The sequence below is a fragment of the Nanorana parkeri genome, unplaced genomic scaffold (assembly GCF_000935625.1).
Source record: "Nanorana parkeri isolate BGI_ZX_2015 unplaced genomic scaffold, ASM93562v1 scaffold3205, whole genome shotgun sequence".
Taxonomy (NCBI): domain Eukaryota; kingdom Metazoa; phylum Chordata; class Amphibia; order Anura; family Dicroglossidae; genus Nanorana; species Nanorana parkeri.
The window spans coordinates 22,519-49,102 of NW_017309473.1; the positions used below are offsets into that span (position 1 = coordinate 22,519).

Consider the following 26,584-nt stretch of genomic DNA (forward strand, 5'->3'; position numbering starts at 1 on the left):
AAAAAAATAGGTGTTATTCCAATTTAGCTGCAAAAGTAGAAATACACTATAAAGAGTGGGGGCGAGCACCTTTGAACACTGTCATTATTAGCAGCCATTCTGCAACCATCACTTGAAAAATAAAACCTGCAGTCTAATTTATGAACACTGGAGCATACACAAGGCTATTGCCCACAGCTATTAATCAGGCTTTTTTTTTTTTCAAACGAAGCAAAGAATATGACAGATAGGGCCAAGTGGCCTAATTTTTGTTCCATTTGTTTATTCCAGATCTCTTAAAGCTGAACTCAATGCTAGACAAATATTGTCTAAGTTCACAACCCATGTGTATGTATATGGATCTTGGCATACTGTGTGGATTTTTCCCAGATCTGTATAATAATCCAACATGAAACAATTTCTGGACTTTGCCTCTGTACAGGAGTTTCCTGTAATAAAGACCAGTCACTTCTGCTCTCTCTCCTTATGCAGGATGAGTGGTCTTGTATCTGCCCCTTTGTAGTTTTCTGTAGGCATCATGTGTGCAAAGCTGTGACAAAGCTTTTCTTCTCCAGGGCTTTAATCAGAGTATTCCTCATTATTTATTTGTTCTTATTTCACCCAAGCATCCTGAGTATCAGTATCTTCAAAAAGGATACAGGGCATAAAGGTGTCACTCTTTATGCCCTGATGAAGCGTGGTCTCGAAACGTTGGCTCTTGTGATTGTGTGACGTGATTCCTCTTCCTATATACACCATAGAACACACTAAACAATCTCAGGGGTAGCCACGACACTCTATTTGTAAGGTAAATGTCCAGGCTCTCAGCCACAAAAATATTCATACAAATCCAAAGAAGATATAGAGGCACTCAAGGGTCTTGCAGCGGAGACCAATCAAAGCATCAGTATTTGATTGTCGATGTTTTGATGGAGCTCAGTCCATCATTTCCAAGACAATAGAACACACTACACATGATAATTTATGCTACATAAATTGTTTGCTTGTAACTATGCTTTTAGCAGCTTGTTGTTTAATCATCACAGCAAAAACATTAAAATGAATAAATGGACTGTGAGTCAGTGATACATTTCCCTTTCAGAGAAGGTGCGAGACAAAGCTAATTCACATTTCACATGCTTTAACCAACAGGATACGCTCTGTTTTTGCTTTAGTCTCACTTACCTTCTGTGCTTAAAATGACACTGAGCTCAGGAATTAAATCTTGAAAATGCATTTAAGTACCTTGACTATTCACATCAATGTACTGTATCTTAGTTGTGTATCACTCGGCTGTAGATCCTCAAATCATCCCTGAATTGGTGCTGACATTGTCCTTCCTTCTGGGGGTGGGTAATTTTGTTCCCCATGGTCCCTGTGAGTGTTGTAAAGTAGCAACCACTCCAAGCTCACTCACGTGATCTCACATTTAGTTTACTAATTTGCATTGAGATTGTAGTCCATCACAGGAGCGAGCTTGGAGCGGTGGCTACTTTGCAGCACACACGGGGACCATGGGGAACAAAAGTAGCCACCCTCCAGAAGGAAGGACAGTGTTAGCACCAATTCAGAGATGATTTGAGGATCTACAGCAGAGTGATACACAAATAAGGTACATTTTTGTTAACAGTTAGGGTACTTGAGTTTAGTGTTGCTTTAATAACTACTGAGAAATCAGTAACAGAGAGAATGAGTTGTGGCCTAACTCATTGTTTTGCATTGTGACCAGTAGCACTAAAAGAACAACCACTGTGTAGCACTCCTAAGCAGGAAGCAGAACCTGAGTATATAATGATCAAATATTTACCATAATAGGTTGTGCATACATAACTACATATAAGCTAGTCATAGGTGCAGTGGCGTAACAATCACCCTAGCGACTCAGGCGGCCACTATGGGGCCCGGCCAGATGCCGTGCGGGCCGCTCGGGTCGCTATAGGATCCTCTGCTGGTGGCTTTCACTGGTGGCTGAAGACGAACACGCCGCTGTTCAGATCACTGACAGTAGTCTGTGCAGCAGCGCGTTCCTCTCCACAGAGTCAATGAGAGCCAGCCAGCGGCGGTGGAGCAGGCTGGACCCGGCAGTGGAGGAGGAGGTGGGGGCCCGTGGTTGGCAGCAGGGGAAGAGGCGGGGCCCGGTGACAAAGAAGGAGGCGGACAAGTAAGGAGTGCGACCAGCCCACCTGAGGGTGAACCTGCAGAGCCCACCATAGAGATTCTATGGTGGGCTCTGCAGGTTCACCCTCAGGATGGATCTCGAGGGGTATAACTAGAAATCACAGGGCCCCATACAAAATGTTGCTATGAGGCCCTGTGATTTCTAGTTACGCCCCTGCATAGGTGGCTCGAATTTTGGGTGGTTCTTGCTAAATCGGCCGAAATTCGAGCTGTGGGTGGCCCTGTCAGCACCACTCAGCTTCTAAAAATAGTCAACTGAAAAATCAAAGGAGTCGGGCAAAAAATTGCCAGACAAACAGCGGTCTGAATACAATAGCTGAGATTAGTCCATTCACGCTGCTTAGCGGTAAAGTGTAACTTGATTGATTTTTCTTGACACTTTTCTAAAACAGGAACACATATTGATAAGATCATTTACTCTCCAATTGATCTCTTTTAGATGTACAGTATATCTATAAAATCTTTGAAAAGGCAGTGCATTATCTTTAAATATGGGTGATCCCTGCTTACCTAATGAAGGCATAGCATGAATAAGTTTAGTATAAACAAAACAACTATTATCTCTGCTACACTAGCTAGCCTCGGCTGAGCCGCGCTGACCAGCCGACACCCAGCTTCTGACAGCTGGGCGGAGCCAGCCGTGATCTTAAGGCTGGCTCCGGCCACTTGCAGAGAGATCAGCGTCCCTGCTTACCAGCTAACCAGGGACACTGATCTCCAGACAGCCCAACTCTCCCGTGCGCTCCGGGAGCCTCCCGGCCGCCCAGGAGAGGTACACTGCTTTTTCTTTTTTTTTCTTTATTCTGACACAACAATTTTTGCCCATAGGAATGCATTGCTACATTCCTATTGGATATTTGAATTTGCAATAGCCAATAGTAAACTAGCATTGCACCCGCTCTCTGCTGCAGTTCTCCATCAGGTCCATCAGCAGAGGGCGGGTGCAATGCTACTTTACTATTGGCTATTGCAAATTGAAATAGCCAATAGGAATCTAGCAATGCATTCCTATAAAAAAAATTGTTCTATTCTGACACGGCTCCGTGCTAGCTCCGCACAATCTTCTTCTATTTACTTTTTTGTACTTTTTTAATTACTTTTCTGTTCTGCTCGGTCCCTCTGAAGGGATTTATAAGAATAGGCCGAACAGCAGCGAGTAGACTGCCGGAGGTTCGGATCAGCCGATCCAGATGTTGGATCGGCATGCTGAGCATGTTCGGCCGACCCGAAGCCATGCGAAGCAAGCCGATGTACGGCTGATTACAGCCGATATACGGCTGAAATCAGCCGTACAAGCCTGAAGTGCATAGCCGAACAGTGTTCGGCTCACTTCACTTGGGGTCAGTTGTTCAATCGGCTGCCCTCGGCAGCTTAGTAAATAGACCCCTTAGTGTGCTGATCATCCTTAGGTATTTTTAACTGTATATATCACTAGCTCCTGCAGAATAATATGTGTCCTGCCTAGGGCAGCCATGTTTGAAATCTACTGGGACACAAATGCAAATTTGGACCTGATTGGCGTAATGTATTTCTGCTGGATAATTGCTTTCAGCCTCATGGAAATGCTTTTATCTCCTTACTCCAACCCTTCCATTAAGAAAGCATGAAATTAAAGCCTGGAAAACATGCCTTGTTGATTAGATTGTCTTGTTCCTGAGATTAATTTGTAACTATTACAATACCGTCACCTCACAATGCTTCTGGAGACAATGTGATGTCCTTACTGTAGTTGAGTTATTTGCCAGAGAGCTTCATTTAAATGTATAAAGTTGCATCTTTGTGAAAATAGTATGTACAAGTATTGTATATATGTCAGAGACAAACTAGAGACAGAACAAAATTCCATAATAAAAAATAATGATTGCCACATGGTAAATGTTTATTTTCAATTCTGCGTTATCTTCATTACCTGGGGCTGTGTTTTTTTGCCAGGCAGTTCCTCATACCTGAAAACAATGGGTAAGTTGCTGTGTCCCCATGTAAGGTGGAATGGTGGGGGAAAGCTCTGTGAGTGTATAAGGACTGAAGGGTCATTTTTACAAGAAACCCACATGTACAAAATGCTTATTCACTTACCTTTCCAGTGCCCCGTGTTAGGCAAACTGATCCAGCAGGAGGGATCACAGCAGCCGACAAAGAGAGCAAACACTTAACCCATCCTATGGTCAAATGCATGCAGTACCTAGGGAGGGGGAGAGTTGTGGCTTTCCCTTACATGGGCAGCCGGCAAGGTAAGGAGGCACTTAATTTGTTCCATTTACAAATGGGCTTTTTTGTAAGTGTAACCCTGTGGTGACACAGTCACTTTAAAGGTGCTTTGTCGCTTCGATTTTTGAATGGACAATGTGACAATGTCTCTCTAAGTCATTAACATCCCCTTTAGCTCCAGTTTTGGGATGTTAAACCCAGACCCTGATAAGAGTGCAGGAACCACAAACTGCTAAAGGGTTTCAGTAGACATGCGGTGAGATTCAGCACTACCTGCAATTTTGCTGAAAGCCTGCAGAAGGTTAAAAATGCTTTGTAAATCCTGCTGTACACTTTGCTCATATACAAGATGAAGTTTGAGTGTGGACAAGGCCTTATGGAATTTTTTTTTTTCATCCAAATACATAAATACTGACATATTTCGCTAGCTAGTTATTCTCCATATTTATTACTAATTTCTACATTTTTCCTTACAATACAGCAATTTTTTCTAGGGCTGCGGAAATTAACGATTAATTCCATGATTAATAGTTAATTTTTTGATCGATTAAAATTCTTTTGATCGGTACTGACCTCTCCGCCGGCTTCCGGGAGTTCCGTCGGAGATCTGGTGACGTCATGGACAGTGTGCCAGGGAATCCCACTTCCTTTTTCAAGCCGTAGTACTTCCTACAAGCTTCCATAGAGACCTGTGGATGGGGGAATACAATGCAAGAGTCTATGTGTTGCACCCACGATCATTGCAACGCTCTGCAGGCTTCGGTGCAAAAATGAAGTATCTTCACATTAATCATGAGATGAATGTTGCTGCATTCACTACTTTTTTTTAAGGATTAATCAGTACCAACCCTACATTTTTCCAATAAAGATGTTGGTCAGCAGTATGAATAATTTGAATGAATCTTAGCCGTGAGACAATATTGATGGGATTAAAACTGGTCATGCAAATTCCAACCTGATTATATAATCTATTTAAGGTTTAGCAACAATGATGTAATGCTCAAACCTACAAACACAATCCACTTTCTATCCAGTCATGAAGTCTCTCACTTGAGACCCCATTCACACTGAGCGACATGGAAATCGCGCGACTTTGAGCGACATTGAGCGACATTGAGCGACATTGAGCGACATCTTCCTATTGGGCTGTATGCAATCAGGAGCAATATCGCTCAAAATCGCTCTAAAAAAGGGTCATGTAGAAGCGACAAGCTACCAGCGACGAGCTACAAGCGATATTGAGCGATATTGAGCGACATTGAGCGACGAGATGTGAACAGCTACATTGAAATGTATTGGTGAAGCTACATAGAGCGATATAGCGCGGAAATATGAGCGATATCGCTGCAAAAATCGCGCGATAAATCGCTCAATGTGAACGGGGCCTTATAGGGTTTCTGTTAAATTGGGCACATCTATCAGGTGTGGCAGGAAAAAAAAAGTTCAATAGCAAGGACAAGAAGTTATGGGAAAAATGTCTCCAATGAGGGACACAAATAAACATGCTTTTAGTAAAATAGGGTGGGTCCTGTTGACAATTGCCACTCCCATTTATTGACATGGGGTCACCGAGACAAGATCACCCTGATGGTTCACAGAGAAAAAAAAACTTTTCCCCATTGTCAAAGGTTTGGCTTTGAATATCTGTTTTGCAAATATCATTAAACTGGAAATTTCCTTCCAGATCCAGCTTTCTTTTGCTTCTTTAGGCTTCCGTATTTTGCCATGTGCAGAAAGCAACAGAATTAAGTTTGGCAAGTGTACGTATTCGGAGCTTGATAGGAGAATTCATTGTTTTCTTATTCTTGGTTTGTATATAGTTAATATTTTGAGCAAGTAAAACTGTGCTTTTTAGAAGGTTCTGAATAAACTGGCCTTGAACTGCTTTCGCTTGTTCACAGCTGCATTCTTGTATCATTAAAACTGTTACTTCTTATCTCATTTTCTGTAACCACCTGTATGACCGTTCTATGACCCATGAGAGCATATATTAATTTATATACACATGCATGATTTTTATTGGTTTCTTCTCCGCCATCTCTTTCTTAGTTTTGCATATATATTCCTTGTTTTACAATAAACCTTTGATATTGAGCAGATACCACACACCTTTGTGTCTGTGTTGATTCTCATATCCTGAGCTCGAGAATGTACCGATTCAGTAGAAGAGAAGCAAAAAGTCCATGGCAGATTTGACCCCAGTGTTATCACATAGTAACCCTTCAGAGCTATATGACAATTTTAAAGAAGAACTCCAGCCACAAATGTTCTTAATCTTCTTCTTATCCCCTGCACTGCAAGGGTTAAATGTCTGTTTTTCGTCTAGGGAGGAAAATAACAATGATATACTCATCCACACCTAGAAGTCAGCTGGCTGTAGCCTAGCTCCCCCCTCCACTCTAGTGGTCTAAAGGTGCCCATACACTGCTCGATTCTCGTACGAGAATCGGGCGAAATCCCGCGATCGTATGAGACTCGAGCAGTGTGAACTAAGACATGCAACCGTTTCTACTGTACGGTCGCACGTCTTTTGTCAAGCCAACATGTTCGAAAACCCGCCGAGAATATGCCCGTCCAAGGTGGGCAGATCGTACGGGCTTTCAGGAAGCATACGACCATCGCAAGACAAAAGTCTTGCGATGGTCGTAAGGTGTATGGGCACCTTAAGTCATAATGTCCTATACATTGTATAGGTTGCTGAGGGACATTTCATCGCAGGAGCAGAGAAGGAGACAGGTTGCAGGGACCAGTCTAACAGCCAGCAGGCTGCGAGGTTCAGGTGAGTACAGGTTTAGGTGAGTATTGCTTTGTTATTTTTGTCCCTAGATCAAAAGGAGCACTTAACCCTTGCAGTGCGGGGGTAGTCCCACTAGATTGGTTAAGAAAATGTATGCCCAGAGTACTTCTTTAGGACTAATTTACATGATACATTATTTCTCACAGCTATCATCAAAGCCTTATTTAATCTATAGTCCTTAAATGGTAATCAGTGCCACTGAAGTAGAAATACAATAGTATTTTAAAGGACATACAATGGGAAGTAGCAGCCACACCAGTGATTTTATGCTTGTCTGCTGATAGTGCCAGAGAATAATAAAGTAAAAACACAGTCATCCAAAAAAAATATGTAGTCAGTCTTCGGTAAAATATTTAATGTTGCCATTCGATATAATGTTATGATCACAGAAGGATTGGCTAAAATCTTAGAAACATATTATACTCTTAAGCTTGAATTCATGTTCAATACACATCTGTTTCACTAACTCTCACGCTGCAATATCTCATTATCCAGAAGCAGTCAGCATAGCCTGTTCTCTGCCACATTTAATACAAGCATTGGCAAACTCGGGCTCTAGTCATATTTTTTTATGCACTGATTTATACTGCAGTTTTGAAAGTACGGTTTCAGTGCACTGATAAGGTGTTCTAGAAGGATGCTAATCAATATGCTCTATGTACAGTGCACTTAAGTTTAGCATACTGCAGAACAAGCTGCAACTGGTACTATGGGCAGAATAAAACAAAATTACATACATACAACAGTCTGTCACTAGCATTACCACAACAGTTTTTCTTTTTCGGAGTTCCCCCATGTTACATAGTTTTAATGCCTATTGTTTCTGGCAGTACATGTTATTTTTCCACTTCCTTTAACAGGGTGACTATGCTGAAAGTTCTGCATTAAACAGCAATGTTGTCACCCTTTGTTGTTTTTCTTACCTAGTGAAGTAAGCTTCAGTCTTCTAAGTCCACTGTCCAGGTTCCTCACCATCGCTGTTTCCAGATGTAGGGGGACCACTAACCCAATGCTACAGATGGTCCCTTTATGCCTGTCACTCCCAAGAAGACCCAGCCATTGGTCAGCCAATAGGAAGTGCCCACATCACACAGGAAGTGATGTGGACAGTTGAGGAAGGACGTCGGATGTGAACAGAAGAGGAGAGAAGGCTCGGGACTGTTCCAGCACAGGCTTTAGGTGAGTAAAAGGGCTTTTTGGATTTTTTAAAGTCAGCGATCATTTAGACATTATCCAGGAGATCATCTTTAAGTAAGTGACAAATAAATTAAAGCATAAGTCCAGCTAAAAATTTTAGGTAGTTATGGAAACAGTCTTTTTTTGATTTTGGAAAAAGGTTTAGGCCATAAGAATAAATGCTGACCAGTGGAAGCACCTGGGACTGTCACTTTTGCTGGAGAGCTTGGTCTGCATGTAAATGTGGAAAAACATATAAATGAAGGCATGTGAAGTAACAAAATATACTGATTAAAGTATTACAAGTATTAACCACTTATAGTGGCCAGAATACATAATTTTCACTATAGCGGTCCATTCAACATCAACCCTGAATAATGAACAACTCCATGCTCAAACCATGGCTGGAATGTAAATGCCTTTCCCAAAAGGAACAAGTCTTTAATCCTAGCATAATACACATTTATTTCTTTGGAACACATTAAATCTATTTTTCTGCTTTTCTTTTAAGAATGACATAGATGGGCCAAAGAAAGGAAGGAAATGGTAAACTCTGAGCTGTAGGACATATGGACTTCTCATGAATAATTAAGCAACTTCATGAAACATTTATTTTAATAGGAATCTCACAAGTAAAATGTGGTCCTATTAAATGGCACTTTTCTAAACACAAGCAGATGGATATCATTCAAAATGTCATTATACTGGTTTAAACTAAATTTTAGTCACATAAAACTATGTCTCAGTACCACTATTTAATCATTTCAGCTATCAAAAAAATGACACTGTGTTTCATCACGTAATTCATATGACACACTAAAAAAAACATTGTACAGTCACATAATGCAACAGTCTTGTCAGTTCAAATATATTGAAGGGTTCACTCTAAATCCCTGCAGAACATTCCTCCAAGGGCCAGTGGCCCTTAATAACCAATGTGCTACTACTAAATATAGGACCTAACATACCCAGTGCCAGTGAAAGCACTGGAGTGCCCATAAAAATTGTATAAGTGGCTGAATGACTTTACCCAGCTGTTATGTACATTATGCATATTTATGTGCTGACCAAGCACTTCTGGTACCAACCTAATCATGTAAAATAATGATCAGCAAGGCCACTCACCTTTTTTCCTTGTAATCAGTTTGGCCCAGTATATCTGCCTAAATTGAAAGTATTCCTGTACCCAAATGATTGAAATTTTTGACATCTTTTTAACAATCAGTAAAGGAGCGTCAAAACAAGCTATCCCATCTCTAGTTGCTTTTAATGCAATGTTGTTACATTGTCGCCCTGATGAAGGGATCCTGTGCGGTCCCGAAACGTCGCTATGTTGTACATGACAATTGACGATTGGTCCGATTAAATGGACATCAAAGATATTTACTGAGTGCTGGTGATTTCTGCTTTCCACTGTTTGTTGCACGGTGCCATTCGTGATTATCACTGCGAGCACCACTACAAGTACTTGGGCCGGGAGCTCTGTGAGGAGTGCAGAGGGACTTACTATTTTCTACGCTTTTAATACAAAGTTATCCATTCTAAGCACTATTCACACCAGCAGCTATTAAGAACGCAACCACTACTGTTTACTGTGAAGGCTGCGGTGCATATGTACTGGAAACTATACTTGGAAGTTATTGTACTATAACTTTTTTGTTAGAACTTTATTAAAATGTCACAAAGTGACAATTCATTCAGTTCTGTTGGCCACAATGTGGTTGATTGCTTTACACCATACTGCGCTGGAAAACAAATAATGCATGCAGCCCCCCCCCCTTCCTCCCCCCATTTTGATTCCTCCTTAAAATTCCTACCAGATCTAAAGGGCCTGGTGTGACTTTTAGGGGAATACATTTTTTTAAATGTTTTTTTTTCTTTTCTTTACATTTATTTTAGTATTTTCTTAACATTGTTAAAATTTGTATTTTAAAAAAATGTCTTTACATTTTTTTTACATTTGTTTTTTCCTTTTGTTTATATTTTTTTTTCAATTCTGCTCGCTACCTCAGTGGTAGCAAGCAGAATAGCCGGCCTTAATGCCACTCAACACCATTCGGCTATTCACTCACTGCCATTCAGTCCTTCAGTCCCTATGAGAATAGGGGCGAACAACAGCGAGGGAACTGCCAGAGCTTCGTCTCAGCCGATCCACATGTTGGATCGGCTGAGTTGAACGGCTTCTGCATTTCAGCTCAGCCAAACATGCTGAGCATGTTTGGATGACCGAAGCTAGCCGAAGGCAGCCAATGTACGGTTGATTTTAGCCGGTGTACAGAGAATAGGGGTGAACGTTAGTGAGTGAACTGCCGGAGCTTCGGCTCAGCCGATCCAGATATTAGATCGGCTGAGTCGAATGGCTTTTGCACTTTGGCTCAGCCGAACGTGCAGAGCATGTTCGGCTGACTGAAGGCAGCTGAAGGCAGCCAATGTATGGCTGATTTTAACCGATGTACGGCTGAAATCAGCCATACAGAGCTGAAGTGAATAGCCGAACGACGTTTGGCTCACTTCACTTCGGCTCAGTTATTCACTTGGCTCCCTTCAGCCACTCTGTGAATAATCCCCTTAATAATGTACTCCTGTGACCCAAAGTCAGCATATAGCTACTGCCTGCTTTAAACTTTATGACTAGCAAATCCTGTGGTATTTAAGGATGGATTTACACTTGTGAGCTGTGCTAATGCCCGTTCGCCCGTTAACTTACATGTTTTAACACATGGCACCACAGCGCATGTTAACGCAATGCTTGGCATTGTTAGTCATTCTGAATGGCACTTAATTGCACATATATAGTAAAGAAGAAAAATGACCTGTGGTATAGCACACCACAACACACAGATGTAAATTCAGATGTGCTGTGAAAAATTGTCCAGGTGCAATATCAGCCTTGAGATCAAAATGAATGGACCTTGTTGTAACACAGTCCATACATGAAAACACACGTTAGTAAAGTTTTACTATAATCTCATGCTACTGCCAATCGAAACTTTGTCTGAAGCCTCAAAGCAAGGCTTCATGCAAATGAAAAAACAGCATTGTTCATTGTAGAAACATCAGTCATGTTGGATTTATGCTGTACAGTACAAAGAGAAGCTGATCTAGACCTAATCCACTTCTGTTATTTATTACTGGTTCTTATTTTATTTTCAGTACTACCCTGGAGTTAAAAGGAAATTTTTATTCAAATCAAGCAATGACACAAACACAAATACAAACAAATGGCTCATGTTAGAGCACTAGAAATAGAGCACTGAAGTGGGAGGTCAGGAAGGAATAGTTTCACTAAGTGAAAAAATGTATTTTAAGGCATTTTCAAACCAAAAAGTAGTCACAAAATCACAATGTGTGAGAACAGGACTGCAAAGTGATATAAAGATGTGAGATTTCAACTGGGCTTTAAAATATTATTTTGAAGAAAAGTGAACTGAAGGCTTTATTCAGTAAGAGCTACAATGATGTGCAAAGTAACCTATAGCAGCTAGGTGAAAAATAAGTGTTGATTTCTTGTTTTGGAGTATTATATGTTGTGCATTTATCTTTGCCTTATATTAAATAAGATTCAGGGCTCATTCACACTTTGTCAGTTTTGTGCAGTGTGTTGGTGCACACATGTTAACTTGCATTAGGGCAGCACATTCATTGTGAATGCACTGCCGTAACACGTGCGTTAATGTGCATTAACCAACACATGGGAGTGTAAATGTGCCCTAAAAGTGTGAGACAAAAAGGGCTATCCAACCTATTTGTGTCACTTAATAAGGGAAAAAAAGAATAATTCTCAATACCCTATTGTACATGCAAATATTGGTTACCATGCATTGCTCTTGCAGGGATCTTGCACCTAAGCGGCATTATCCTTGGCCAAGAAGTTTTTCTGCTGCACTCTTTGATTTGCGTTTCACAGATTTCAGGTTGAAGGAGCAGTCAAATTATGCATCATGGGAAATTTCTAGATGCTGTATCAAAGAAGTTAAGTGATGCCGCCAGTACTTGGGGTAAGCAAAACAAGGTACCTGATGATCTTGTCTTTTTTTTAAAGCAGGTGTAGAATCATAACTGTTGTCGAAGCTCTGTTTATGTATTTGCACAAATTGCAAATTGAAAGAGAAGATCCAGCTCTTGAACAAGGGTTGATTTATTTGCTTTTATTTATATATATTTTTGGATAGAGGGAGAGAAGGCTTAGAACCTCAGCCAGATTTTGTATGCTGTTTGTATCTCCATCAGGTTGCTTTGCCTGCACTTCCTGTCCTTAAAGAAGAACTTCGGGCAAAACATTTATTAACCTTTGCAGTGGGGCTAACTGCTGATTTTTGTCTATGCGTTAAAAAAAAATGATGCTCCCCTGAATCCTCCTACGCTGCAACATTGGCATGTCCCACACTCTGTATAGAATGTGATGATTAATGGGACCTTAGAATGCTTCAGTGAAAGGGTAGAGAGAGCAAGAAGAGCAAGCCAGCTCGGCGGTAAAGTATAAGTGAGTATAACTTTTTCCCCATTGTAGGAATTTCTTCTCACTTCTTGTCTTGATTATGAACTGTGATCAGTGTGTGGGACCTAATTATACTCTGTGAATCAGGGTGTAGGGTCTTAATTATACCCTGTGAAGTAGGGTGTGAGGTCCCAATAATACTGTGCAAATCAGGGTGTGGGTTTCCAATGATACCCTATGAATCAGGGTGTGGGATCCTGATTATACCCTGCGAATTAGGGCGTTGTTTCTTAATAATACCCAGGGTGTGGCATCTAGATGATACTATGTGGTTAAAGGTGTGGTGTCCTGACAATACCCTGTGAATTAGAGCTTTGTATCGCAAGGATACCCTGTGAATCAGGTTGTGGTGTCCCAAAGATACCCCTGTAAATCGGTGTAGTGCCCCAATAATAGCCTGTATATCATAGTGTAGCCTCCTGCTGATACTCTGTTAATTAGGGTGCGGCCTCCTGCTGATACTCTGTGAATCAGGGTGTGGCCTCCCGCTGCTACCATGTGATTCAGGATGTGTTATGGTGCAATGTAGATAGAAAAAATATCCGTATTTGAGAAATTGTTCAGTAATTTTACCAACCTGAATCGGCAGGGGATTTGCTACGGCGTTGTGGTGCTGGACTCTTGGCTGAACTCTTCAGAGCAGTGGGGCCTGGTTTTGGTGTCGGTGTTGGTGGAGGGTTTCCTTTCATGACACGGCACTCTGCATAGGCAAAAACAAATGATTAAAGCTTTTTAGTGCAACACAAATAAAACTATAATACCTATGTCCCACAGTCCATAGACTGCTAAATCAGCAGGACATGTAAGGGAGGCAGCCTTAAGCCATTTATTTATCAAATCAATTTTTACCACAAGTAATTTTTACCACAAGTACAAAAAAAAAGCCCAAATTGCCCAAATTGAGAGTGCTAGATTGATATAAATGGTTCTATTAACTCTACTGTAGAAATTTGCTATATTATGTAGAATAACAAAATACAATAAAATTAAAAGTGGAGGTGGTTTTTCCCCAAATACTGATGGATTTTTGGCAGAATATAGGCTATTTAAGATGTGTCCAGCAAAAACAACAAAACAAAAAAATAACGTATGTTGCTTACATAATTTCCAACACCCCTAAAATCATGATTTCTATACAACACATGTCTTCAGTATAGTGTCTGGAAGCATCTACAAAAACAAATGTGTTGACAGGTAAAGAAAAGAGGTTGCAGTTTTTCTTTTGCCAACATGAAACAATTTTTCCTGCCATCTTTGTAAATGTGCACGCTGCCTGCTGATTCCTGACAGACATTTATAAGCAAGCCTAGGGAGTATTTACATCTAAAGAGATGTCTTTGAAATTTCTCTATATGCAGAGTGTCCTATGTCTACAGCCAACTTGATCAGGCTATAGATAAAGAAAACGTGAATGGGCCGGAACCTGAATGCGTCCAGTATAATTCTAATGACAGAAGGAACAAGGGAACAAGCTAACATTTTGGCTGCATTCACACTGGATGCCTTGGGGCTGTGCTGACCCTTTTTTCCAGCACAGCCCCAAAACAAGACACAACAATTTGCCTTGTTTCAGATGTGATTTGTTCACACCACTGCGTTGTGGTGTTGTGCAATGAAATACAGTAAAGCTTGCAGTACTTTTTTTAGCATAGTGGGGTGCGACACGGTACAACTGCCTCGCACCAAGCTATACCTATAGACCTTAATTAACTGTCATTTGTGACATTTCAATAAATGTAGTACTGCTTTGAATGGGTCCTTATATTTATATTGTAAAGTTTCTTGATCTCCCTTGATATAGAAGGAGCTACGTTGTTGTCACAGTTGTCAAAGTATTACAAATCCCTTAAAGCCCAACTTCACAGAAACATTTTCTGTTTGGTTTTGGACAGGAATTGGGGAAAAAGTCTCCTAAATGGGAATCGGAAATTGAAACGTGACAGACATTTTAGCTCTTTCCCACACTATCCAAAAACGAAAAGAAATGACTGGAGTTAGACTTTAACATTCCCAGATTTAAAGATCTTCTAGGGTTGAAATAAGGGTGTTGCCGTTGTTCACTAGGATTTGAAAGTGCACCCTTAAGAATTGGCATGCTTGCCGTTCTTTCACTGCTTAGTAGTAAGGCTTTGAAACAAGAACAAGCAAGAGCACATAAACTATGTCCCTACACCTCATAAGTATATTAAGCACCAGAGATTATTGATTTAGGGAATATCCGATTTCCTTATGGGATCAGAAAGGATTTTTTTCACCCCTGTTGGAGCAAATTAAACTATGCTTAATATGGTTTTTTACCTCCCTCTGGATCAACAGTGGGTAACTGTGGGCATAGCGTTCTGTTACCTCTACAGGTTAGACTCGATGGACTTGTGTCTCTTTTCAACCTGACAAACTATGTAACCTCGTGTTATTATATTTGTCCTAAGTTAGAGACTCACCATGTAGAGAAGCAAGGATGAGGATGACATTTTTAGGGTGAGCACCTTCAAAAACAAATCAGCAATGACAGCTCCCATGCGCCCAGTTTTATAGATTCCTATTAAGATCTTTAAGGCTAAGTTAACCAAAAAACTAACTTTTAGAAAGTTCCCAGTAACTTCTTAGTATACAAAACTGAAATATCTGATCTGAATATACACTACATCTAAAATGGCTGCTTTCACAGTACAGCAGCGAGATGTCTGCTTCAATTACAAACAGAAAGAGTTTAAATAAATAAATAAAAAAGCAGGGTACAAAGTGCACAGAGATTTGGTGAACCAGAGCTAAACAGCCTGGCATAAATATGTGCTTTTTCATTAGGAATCAAATAAAAATGATTACATTTTATTGTATTTCCCTTCAGGCACTAAATGTGCCAGACAGCAGAATCTGTTTGCCCCTGGAGTTCCAGCCATAGAGTTTGTTGTGAGGTCAGGCAGAATTTATTTTTACTTACACAATGCCAGGTTTTCACACCAAACTCCGGGAAAGATAGTATAAAAGATACAAAAGAAGACAAGTCAGCATGGCAGCTTGTTCCCCAAAGCTGTTATATGCTTTGCTGCACATCTGTAGACAGAAGCAAAGCAAAGTAGCATGGGTCTTGTAAGATAGCTTACAGGAGCGAGAACCGACAAATTATAGTTGCAAGCAAACAAACTGATGGCTAGGGAAATATGTTCACCATAGTCACTGTCTGTCCAGTTACAGCTCAGAAAAGAAGGAAAAAGACTTGACAAGGCCATTGTTCACATGGACCAATCTGAAAGATTATTGTTTGGCGTTTTATGGTATTTTATAAACTAATGTTGTGTCAGTCAGCATTTGACCATTGTAAATAATTTCTAACTTAGAATTGTTGTATGTTTCTTTTATTCAATAGTCCTAGCTATTAGACTGGTGCATTCGTTTTCATCCGAACTTACATTTGGAAGAAAACCGGCAAATGGGATAAATAAAGAATTCAAGGGTATCCAAATTTTTTATAATGAAATGTCATTTGGAATGAACAGTTTCTATGTCAAAATGCACCACTTATGCTGATTGCAGGGCTTTAAGAGCCACTCAGACTTTAGCACTGTATTGCAATTCATTAATGAATGTCTTTTAGCATGCGTTGTGTCACATGTTAATGAGCCCTGTGTTAAGGTAACTGTTGATTTTTCCATTGATTTTGGCACTGAACTTATTGTGATTTGAGTGCAAATGTACACACATTTAACAGCACAAAAATGTGAATGGAGCCTTAGGAACTGATAAAGAAAATTCCACAGAAAATGCAGATGAAAACATATAATTTCCATGACTCACCGTTGTCATCCAGAGAAAAGTCATCTTGAGCATATCGGAATTTCTCTGGGCCACATGCAATAAATACATCATCCTCACCAAAGAAATCATGAAGGCAAGTCACCTACAAAAAATAAATAAATACAGGTCAGCAAACAGGACTGTGAATATCACTGCTTTACCTAGGACACAAATTTGTACAAATGTAAATGTGGGGTTAATACAGTGAAGCAAAACAAACGACAAACGCACGCAACAATTTGTCACCAGTTATACAGTAAGGTGCACACGGGTTAATACAGTGAACATTAAATACTATTAAGAAAAATGTACCTTCAAGACATAAGATATGATGCAATCTAAAGTATGTCCAGAAACCAAGTCCAATGATTTTTAAAAAATCTTCTGTCATTATATAGTGCCAACATAATACACGTCACATTGCAGAGTACACACTGTATTGTCTTTTACTCAACAAAACCTGTGAATTTTAACAATCACAAATCAAAATGTTCTACAACATTTCCTATGGGCTCGAATCACCTAAAACTGTACACTCATTAAACTATTTATTAGGAAAGAAGAATGCATGTATGTAACATTGTTTTGTGCATGTTATATTTATATTTATACAGCAGTTTGCTATTTAATACTTTAAAATGTATGTATAGCAAAACTTTATTTTGTAGTTTTTAACAGAGAAGGGAAGGAGGAAATCCACAAACAGGTTATTTTACTGTATGGGTCCTGCTATGTGCCTTGTTCTCAGTGCAAACATTTAGGATTTTCTCTTAACTTTTTGTCTTGGTGACAATGGCCATCAAGACCAATAGAGGGGTGAAGCTCCCCGGTAGGGACACAGACCTTAATAAAACATGACAGAGGGCAGAACCCTTCCTTACTCTATCCAACTGTAAATAAAAAACTGTTTTACCTTTACACGTATTTTAATATAATATTCCATTGATGCATGATTTGTATAATTAGTTGCTTATGAATATTTAAATATTTTGATGAGTTTACGATTTTAGGTACTTTTGGCCCACAAGAAATGTTGTATTCATTTTTAATACAGCTCCTGTATAACTTTCCCCCAAGTGGAAAGGCAGTGCAAAGTAATAGGTCCACTTAAAAATGAATGCAGACACTAAAAGAGGAAAAATAGGGGGGAATCTGTTACTTTGCCATAAAGCAATCAAATGCTTTAAAACTACAAGGCAAGGGTGCAAGCATTGTAGCCAGAGGTAGCCATAAATATCTGAAATACACTGAAGTATAATGGTAACATCAAAACTAATAACTATATTTATGACTGTACTTTAAATGTTTCCTCTGAGCACTCCAAAGAAACACTGCAACCTGTAATTACTAACTATAATGCCCTGACACAGAAAACAATTTCCTGCATTATCTGGAAATGTCTGCAACTGATATCTGAATAATATGTTATAGCTGCTGCAGTTATGCTCTACTCCTCTAACAGCCTTCCTACCCATAAAGCTTCATACCACTACAGGAACTTAGATACCCTAAGGTCTTATGTACAATATTATATTATCCAAACAAGAGAGCCCTGGAATCAAGTTGAATTATAACTACAAGGAACAACAAATATAGGGCAGGAGTCAACAGGTTAAAGTACCATAAACCAGAAAACATAATGTATCAGAACATGCACTATATCCAAAAGAGTGTGAACACCTAACCATCACACATAACTGTAAAAGCCAAAAGTATGTGGACACCCCTCTAAATTATTGTGTTCAGGTGTTACCAGTGAAGGGTACCATGAAGGCTACAGCATAAACATTTTAGACAATAATAAGCTTCCAACCTTGTGTCAATAGCTTTGGGAAGGCGATTTTCTGTTTCAGCATGACTTTGCCCTTGTGAACAAAGCCATGTTTATTAAGACATGTTTTGATGAGGTTAGTATGGAGTGACTCAAGTGGTTTGTACAGAATTCTGACCTGGACCTTACTGAATAGTTTTGGGTTGAATTGAAACAGAGACTGCACACCAAGTCTTTTGTTCATCATCAATACCTAACCTTACAAATGTTGTTTTGGCTGAATGCACACAAATTTCCATTAACACTGTCCAAAATCATATGGAAAGCCTTCACAGAAGAGTGAAAGAGTAAAGCAACAAAGAGGTGGGGGGCAATTTCATATTATTGTCCATGGTTTTGGAATGGGATGTTCAACAAGCTCATATAGATGTGATGTTCAGGTGTTTACAAACTTTTTTAGTGTAGATTAGGTTGGTAACCAAAAGGAGTCAGCACACATGCTGTTTTATGGATCAGGTATATCTAAGCAAAAGTCAAAGCCCATCATGAACTGTCTTGAGTGCACTATCACACATGTGCAAGTGTGATGTTACATAAATATGAGTTATGCTCAAGATGACTTTTCTCTGGTTGAAAATGGTGAGTCATGGAAATGATATGCTCATACATATAAATGTGCAGATATAAGCACTATAGAACATAAATTGCTGGTTGCTCATTTGCACATAAGAGCCTCTTGAACCACTAAAGAGGTTCTCCAGAAAAAAAGTTGAACAACCTAGGGCTTTGTGCAGACTGAACTCTTATATAAAATCAGCTGGTTGTTAGGATTGCTGCCTTCACAAATACTGTGTATGTTTCTTTGCATTACATATAGGTAATACTGTACATATGTTAGTTTAACTCTTTCATAACCAATGTCTTCAATGTCATAGAGAATAATATTGAACAGACAATGGCAAGCACTCAGACACCAAAAATGGTCCAAAATATATAATCTTTTATATTATTCATACATCTAATAGTATTAATAATACCATATTTGACAAAAACCATATTTTAGAAAAACATATTATATATGGACCGACTGCCAAAAAAAGAAATAGTCAAATCATTGGACCCAGTTTTAAGACTCTTTCGCATTCTGCTGTTGCTCACAGTTACCAATCAGACTTAGACATGCAAAAGATCCTACTATTACAGCCTACTATATTGGTAATTGTGCATTAGTTGCTATAAGTTGCAGCAAATAGTTCTTGTTTGGAGCACAGTAATAATTAAAATGTAATGTTGTACATTTTGATATCCTTTCTCTTAGTGTTACACAACTCTTTGAAAACCCATATTCAGACAATACCTAAAATGTTTTGGGTAATTAGAGCTTACTGCATTCTTCAATTTTGTGCACAGGGAGGTCTCCAATTCACCCCTAGCCAACTTCCGTCCCGAATTGGAGGAGTTAATCATCCTAAATGCTTCCTTGAGCTGCCAGCTAGCAATGTCTTCTGGTACTGGGAAGTGAGCTGATAACAGATTATTGCGAGGGGAAGCAAGCTACTAATTTGATTCAAATTTCTTCTGCTCATTATGCTGTGTATTTATAGCAGCATTTCCAAAAGCCTGCAGGCAAAGAAGATCTGAAATTGCACATTTTGTCTGAGTTAGGAAAACAAAGAGAGGCTGGATCAGGGACCTTCCATCACAGCAGGGCTGTCACTAACAATGGCTGTTTAGTCATTAACTGAAGTACTACGCCTCCCCCATTGTATACTCCTTCCCTTTTTTTTAGGTCATTATTTTGGATTAGTTGATGTCATAAAGTACTGAAATCTATGACATAAATCACACAATAAATATGAATTAACTACTATATTTTAGTTTAACTACAATATCTGTTTCAGAAATAAATGATCTTTGACAGTTTACAATGCTGCATATCATAAAAAAGACCAATGGTAAAAAATTTAATTGGGTCACCTAAACCTGTAAACTTGTTACACCAACATTTCCACTGGTATAACTTAGTCCTCTTCATAATTATATTGTAAGATCTTGCTTCATCTATGTTGCCGCTCCATAAAGCCCAACTGCAGCAAACATTCTATTTAGTTTTGGAAAAGGCAAGGAAGGGTTAGAGTCTTTGTTTTGGTTGCTGTGTGCCTATTGGCGAGATTTGGTCTAAATTCTTTTCATGACAGCAAGCGCAGAGAAAGATTCCCAATTGGGTACACAGACAAAAATAAAGAATTGCACTTTAGTAAAGTAAGGAAAAATAACATATTTTTTTTTGCTGCCTGTAACTTGCTATCCTAATGACATATACTCCTCTCCTCCCTTTCTTGTATAGGTGTCATAGGACCAGTAAGTGACAGAAAATATCTCTAATTAGTTTACACAAAGTCCCCCACGGATATTTTACCTCTTTTCCATTCTACCAAAAACTTTAAAATGCTTAGCCTTTAAGGGATTTTTGTATGTGTTTGTGGTGGCTGACTTGACCCAGAGATATCAAGAGCCTCCATATGCAATATTTAGGCTCTCTATGAGATAAACCTTTCCTAAGATATATATGCTATTTCTGACCACCTTTGACCCTTTAGATTAATTCATTTCTGATTAATTGACCTGGAACAAGTATGCTCATCTACATCTATCTAAGTCAGAGTAAAGTCAGGGCTCTGTTCCAGGTCAGTGACTCAGAGAATTGACACAAGAGCTAGCATATGCACAGTGAGAAGTAAAAAAACACAGCATCCATGCTTTTCTCAGCAAAGGTTTCCACTAAGTGCACAGAGAGCATCCACACATATTCCCGTGCACAGAGAGCATCCACACATATTCCCATGCACAGTTAGCCTTTTACATGCCCCTGGGTGAAGTCAGTCGCTATAAGCAGATGCATAATATGCAGAGACTTTCAATTCTCGTCTGGGTCACAGGAGGTGGCAGCATGGACTGGCTATGCAAAGCTTCTCTATCCCGTGTTGTAGGTGCACCATTGATCATTTTCTCTTAAGCTAACTGACTCAAAACCTACATAGGTTTTCTAGTTTGCTAAATGTTATTAAAAAACCTCTGTGACTTTAGAAATGTTAATGAAAAATTAACCACTTTTATGTTGTACAAAAAATATTATTCACCTAGATATTTTTCTATTTCTTAGCTTATGAAATATGCAATGTTTTTATTTTGTTTAGATTAGATAAAACAAATAGTAACATGAATAAAACATAAAACCTTGGATACCTTTTCATAGCAGATTATTTTACATGGTATTTAAATATATTTCCATGAATTCTAATATGTAAAAGCAAAGCTAATGGCTCGCGTAGGGTGTGGTACAAGAAGATTAAGTAAGCAGCTGTTGTCTCTGTGTCAGTAGAGTAATGTCTCAGCACAAAGGTCAGCGCCTTGTGCACAGCCTTGCTGCTTTTTGAGTTACCCACCAGCCACATCCTTATCTGCTGCAGTAATAATAATTATACCCATCGCTGTCTGCCCTGCTGTCACTAATTACCCGTTGCCAGAAGAAATGGCTTGGGGAGCTGATGTCATTGTTTGGCAGGATGGCAAGGTTTTAACCCCTTCACTTCAAACTTTTTTTCCTGCCACCTAAAATGATAAAGATATAAACGTGCAATATAATACAAAAAATATGCTTAAAGTGGGCCTTTAAAGTAGATCTAAGCGCTAACTGGATGGCATTTAATTTACTAAAGCACTGTTTTTTTCTGTATAATATAGTTTTTATTTTTTTACATCCTTTATGCAATTTGGTTCTGCTTATTTTCTTCCAGCCTCTTTTAGCCACTTCCTGTCTACATGTTCTTGCTCCAGCATTGCCTGTACATCATTGTTCTGGGCCCTCTTCTTAGGGCTTGTTCACACCAAAAGCGGTGCGTTCCAGAGCGGTAGCACCGCTGTCACGCCCCACCCACCCGCAGTGCGATCGGACCGTTCCAGTGCAGGCTTGCTCTATTGCTCTAGGGCTTGCTCTATTTTTTGCATTTGCAGTGGAACGGAACGCAAGCAATGTTTTGCCACGTGTCCGATCGCACTGCGGGCAGGGGGCGTGGAAGCGGTGCCATTGAATTCAATGCACCGCCACGCCCCCTCCCGCCCCAGAATGCAGTTTCATGAGCGATCGCAGTGCGTTCCAGCAGCTACTGAACTGGAACGCACCGCTTTCGGTGTCAACAAGGACTAAAAGTGACAAAGTGGATCATGCCTGTGTAATATGTTGACAGGTGCTTGTAGTCTCAATCAGGGGTGAAAGAGTTACAATGTAGCAGCATAATTGGGAGTCAGTTGTAACTGCATAAGAGAAAGTGGATCACTAGGTATTCTTTTACTGAAAGCTTCATATTTAAAAAGATTGAAAACAATTATTGAAATGGTAACAACATTTTAAACCATATATGACATTTTCATAAGTGGGTATAGATTTAAGTCGGGTGCACAGAGAGTGAATTTCGGTTGATTCCACAGGAATCAGCAAAAAGCTGCCCTGTTGGTGACCCTATACCTTCAGCAGAAGTCGATCATTAGATTGAATTTTGGTGAAGGAACATGTTGGAAGTTCTTTGGCCGAATGGAGTTTGCAACCAATCAGCTGGCTTTAACTTGAATAGTGTGGATGGAGGAACCTGTTACATTTTCTTCCTTCAGGTTGAACAAAGAAAATATATATATGTGTATACCCTACTTAACTAATGCAGTAAAACAATGCCACAAGCAGAAAGTTAAAGCTACATTCCAGGCAGATACAAAAATGCAGTCATGGTTTCTTAAAAACAATATGAATACATGGATGTTTAAAATGCAACCATGGCAACATTTAATTTGTTAGTTATTCATTTACCTAATAGTTTCTTAATACTTTACCAGGCCAAAGTCTTCCAAAAGTCAGAAACCCTAATTTACATAGTTACATTGTAGCTGACGTTGAATAAAGACACTGGTCCATCAGGTTCAATCTATGTAGTGTGTGTGTGTTGGTGTGTGTGTGTTTGTGATGGTGTATATGTGTATAAGGCATTCTAGCAACTCCCATAAACCTGTATATTCTGTTAACCGAGGAACTCATTTTCTGCTGATACAGCTGTCTGCGGTAGTGAATTACACATTTTTACCACTCTCACAGTAACCAAGCAAGAACCCCTTGCGCAGTTTATGATTATACTGCATCCCCTCCAATTTATTGTGCCAATTTCCTTGCTTGTAAGTATGAGTTCTAGTGCAGCTCACTTTAGCATGCTTTTCAGATTAATAGAATTTGATTTGGTCTTGTGCAAAATCTGTTTTTGGAAGGAATGTGGCCTGTTAGAAAAAGGTGCTGCTGGAACCATAAACCCACGGTTTGTTTTTTACGGATGCTGGCAACTAAGGGATTTACCCATCAACGCAGCCATGTCCACATTGGGAATGCTAGGATGAAAGAGCTGAGCAATTCATCAGCTTGGTTCTACACATCATCTGAAAGTTACACTCCAGGCAGGTAGGTAAGTATACATCTGAAATGTACATGTATTCAAATGGTCTAACCTGCAGAACCTGCTAACAGATTTGTTGTTCTGTTTAACGAGTATTGTGCTCCCTGGCAGACAGCACAGTCAGGTCCTGCACTCCCTGATTTTCTCTACAGGCTACAGTGAAGTTGAGCAATGCAGGAGAAGTCAAGTTGACAATGCTCACAGTAAAAAGAGTGAAGATTCACTCCAATTATCCAATAATAAGAAAAGCAAATCCTTATATAAGAATTTCATCTGCACATTATTGGATAATTGAAGTGAATCTTCACTCTTTTTTGTGTGACAATTTTCAATTCTCAACTGTTGTACATCATAGTCTAGGATCTGCCCCAAACTGTGACTGGGCAATGAATGAGCAGAAGTTCACTGATAAGGTCAGCACTCTTCTGCCAAAAAGCTTCTCTTGTTACATGATCAGCACTATGCAAAGCAACATAGCGCAGACTGAATAAGGGTGCCCATAAACCTTATAATTATCATTCGATTTTCATCCGCAATCGCGGTTTCGTCCGATAATCAGCCACTTGATGGAAAGTACACAACCGCAGTTACTGTACAACTGGCCGAATTTTGTCTATCGGGCAGGCTAGAAAACTCTTTTTGAAACTAACAAAAATTGATGGATTAGTGGCGACGATGGATTATCGTGCAACAAAATTCGCAAGATGAACACTGAACATGCGCAAACGATCGATCAACGATCGGCCAGTTAGAATAATCGAAATCTGCATCGATCTGTGCATGATGGGCTATTTGAACGAAAATTGAACGAGGGTGCGATGTCGGGACAAAAAAAATGGTACAATGGTTGTAAGGTGTATGGTTACCTTAACAGTGCTGCCCTCTCCCAATTGATTGCTTCTGTTATTCTAGGAAGCTGAAATCAAGACTTATTCAGATACATCTACCTGCTGTATGTAAAAATACATCTAATGTTTTTTTTTTATAAATGCAGAACCGGATTTATGTATTTTTATATCTTTTGGAGTTCAGCTGTAAATGCATCAATATCATATTAAATTTGAGTGTTCTTTAATAGTATTTATTTTGTTGAAAGCCTTGCTATTGTTTCACACATATTAAATATCACCAATTTTACTACCTTTGAGCATTGATACCTGAAGCTCAATAATTATTAATTATTCAGTCAATCTATCCATCAATCAATCAATCAATCAAAACAAATGAAAGAGCAAGTATATTTTCATATTAGTAGCTCCACATTGGAACTACTTGGAGCTATTATAAGGTTTAAGGAATAATGAAGACACTGCTTATTGAGAATCACTAATAAGATCTGGTGTGTAGGAAGTAATGTGTCCACTGTGAACAATAATAATTCTATTTTACACAACCATGCATTATTTGAGTGGGAAAGCTTAGATTCAACATACACACTCATTTGCTACATACCAGCTACACAAAAAGAAAATGCGATGCTCTCAGAGAGCAGATAATCTGTCATTTGTCCTGTCGTGTGGGTGAAATATCTTCTGTTTTATTCATAGTTATTCAGAAAACCCTGCATTATACAAGACAACCCAACACCATTTGTATTCACTATCAGTAGCTCTAGTTGGCTACAGTGAGAATTCAATGTGTAATGTTTAAAACTGCATAATTGACTGCAGTGAATTAAAGCTCTTACGCAAAAAAAAAAAAAGAGTCACGTTTAACAGTCTGCTCACGTCCGATGCCTGTTGTTCAGCAGGCAGATTTCATTTGGACAGCATCCCATTCAACTCTGGGGATTTCTGTAGACAGCAGACTCATCTACGTACACATAATATGAGTAACACAGCAAGATGTTTAGTACTGTCTAGGAAATATGAATATTCTGCAACCTAGAATAATTAACAACAACCAGATGTATGTTTCAAAGCATGTAGTGTATTCAGCCAAAAGATGATTTCTCATTGGTAGTTACATTTTGATGCATTTCAAAATGTATCTCATACTTGAGATGAACATCTCTTGCACACGTTGCCATTTTGAACCTTGACATGCCATGCAGTGTGCCTCTCCTCTGAGGCATTCCTTTTCTGACATCTCAAGTGTCGAAGCCATGTGACATCAATGCTTTCAAACCAGGTGATGCAAATCAATTGTTTTATACATTATTTCTATTGTAAACATTAAAAAGCTGATAAGTAACACACGGCAGTGTAGATATTATAAGGCCAAAGCTGAAACTGGTCATTGGATTATAAGGCCAAAGCTGAAACTGGTCATTGGATTACAATCAACCAGTTTATCAGTTTTCAGAATATGCAACAATCTCAGGTCTCCAGGGAATGTCTGTGCCAGACCACTGTTCTCAGGGAGAAAAATGAGTGGGCAGGTAGAAAACCTTACATGAATGATATTTTCTTCAAGGTAAGGTGGTACTAAGACTGTCTACTTGGTTCCCGCTTCCCCCTCCATTATACTTTATAAAAGAACAGCTTTCCTTGAACTGTCAAAGACATAGGGGTCTATTCTCTAAGCTGCTGAGTGCAGCCGAGTGAATGACCGATCTGAAGTGAAGTGAGCCGAACACTGTTCGGCTATTCACTTCAGGCTGGTAGGCTGATTTCAGCCGTACATCGGCTAAAATCAGCCGTACATCGGCTTGCTTCGCGTGGCTTCGGGTCGGCCGAACATGCTCAGCA

General features: G+C 39.4%; 1 protein-coding gene across 1 annotated transcript in view; it reads right to left on the reverse strand.

Moving 5' to 3' along the window:
* The window catches only part of LOC108802899 (neuronal migration protein doublecortin-like), a 35,780-nt gene that overhangs the window by 3,531 nt on the left and 5,665 nt on the right, over window positions 1–26,584 (reverse strand). The window contains exons 2-3 of the mRNA XM_018574744.1: window positions 16,632–16,734; window positions 13,414–13,536 (exon numbers count right to left, since the gene is read on the reverse strand). Coding sequence (XP_018430246.1) covers window positions 13,414–13,536; window positions 16,632–16,734 — 226 coding nt within the window. The remainder of the gene's footprint in view (window positions 1–13,413; window positions 13,537–16,631; window positions 16,735–26,584) is intronic.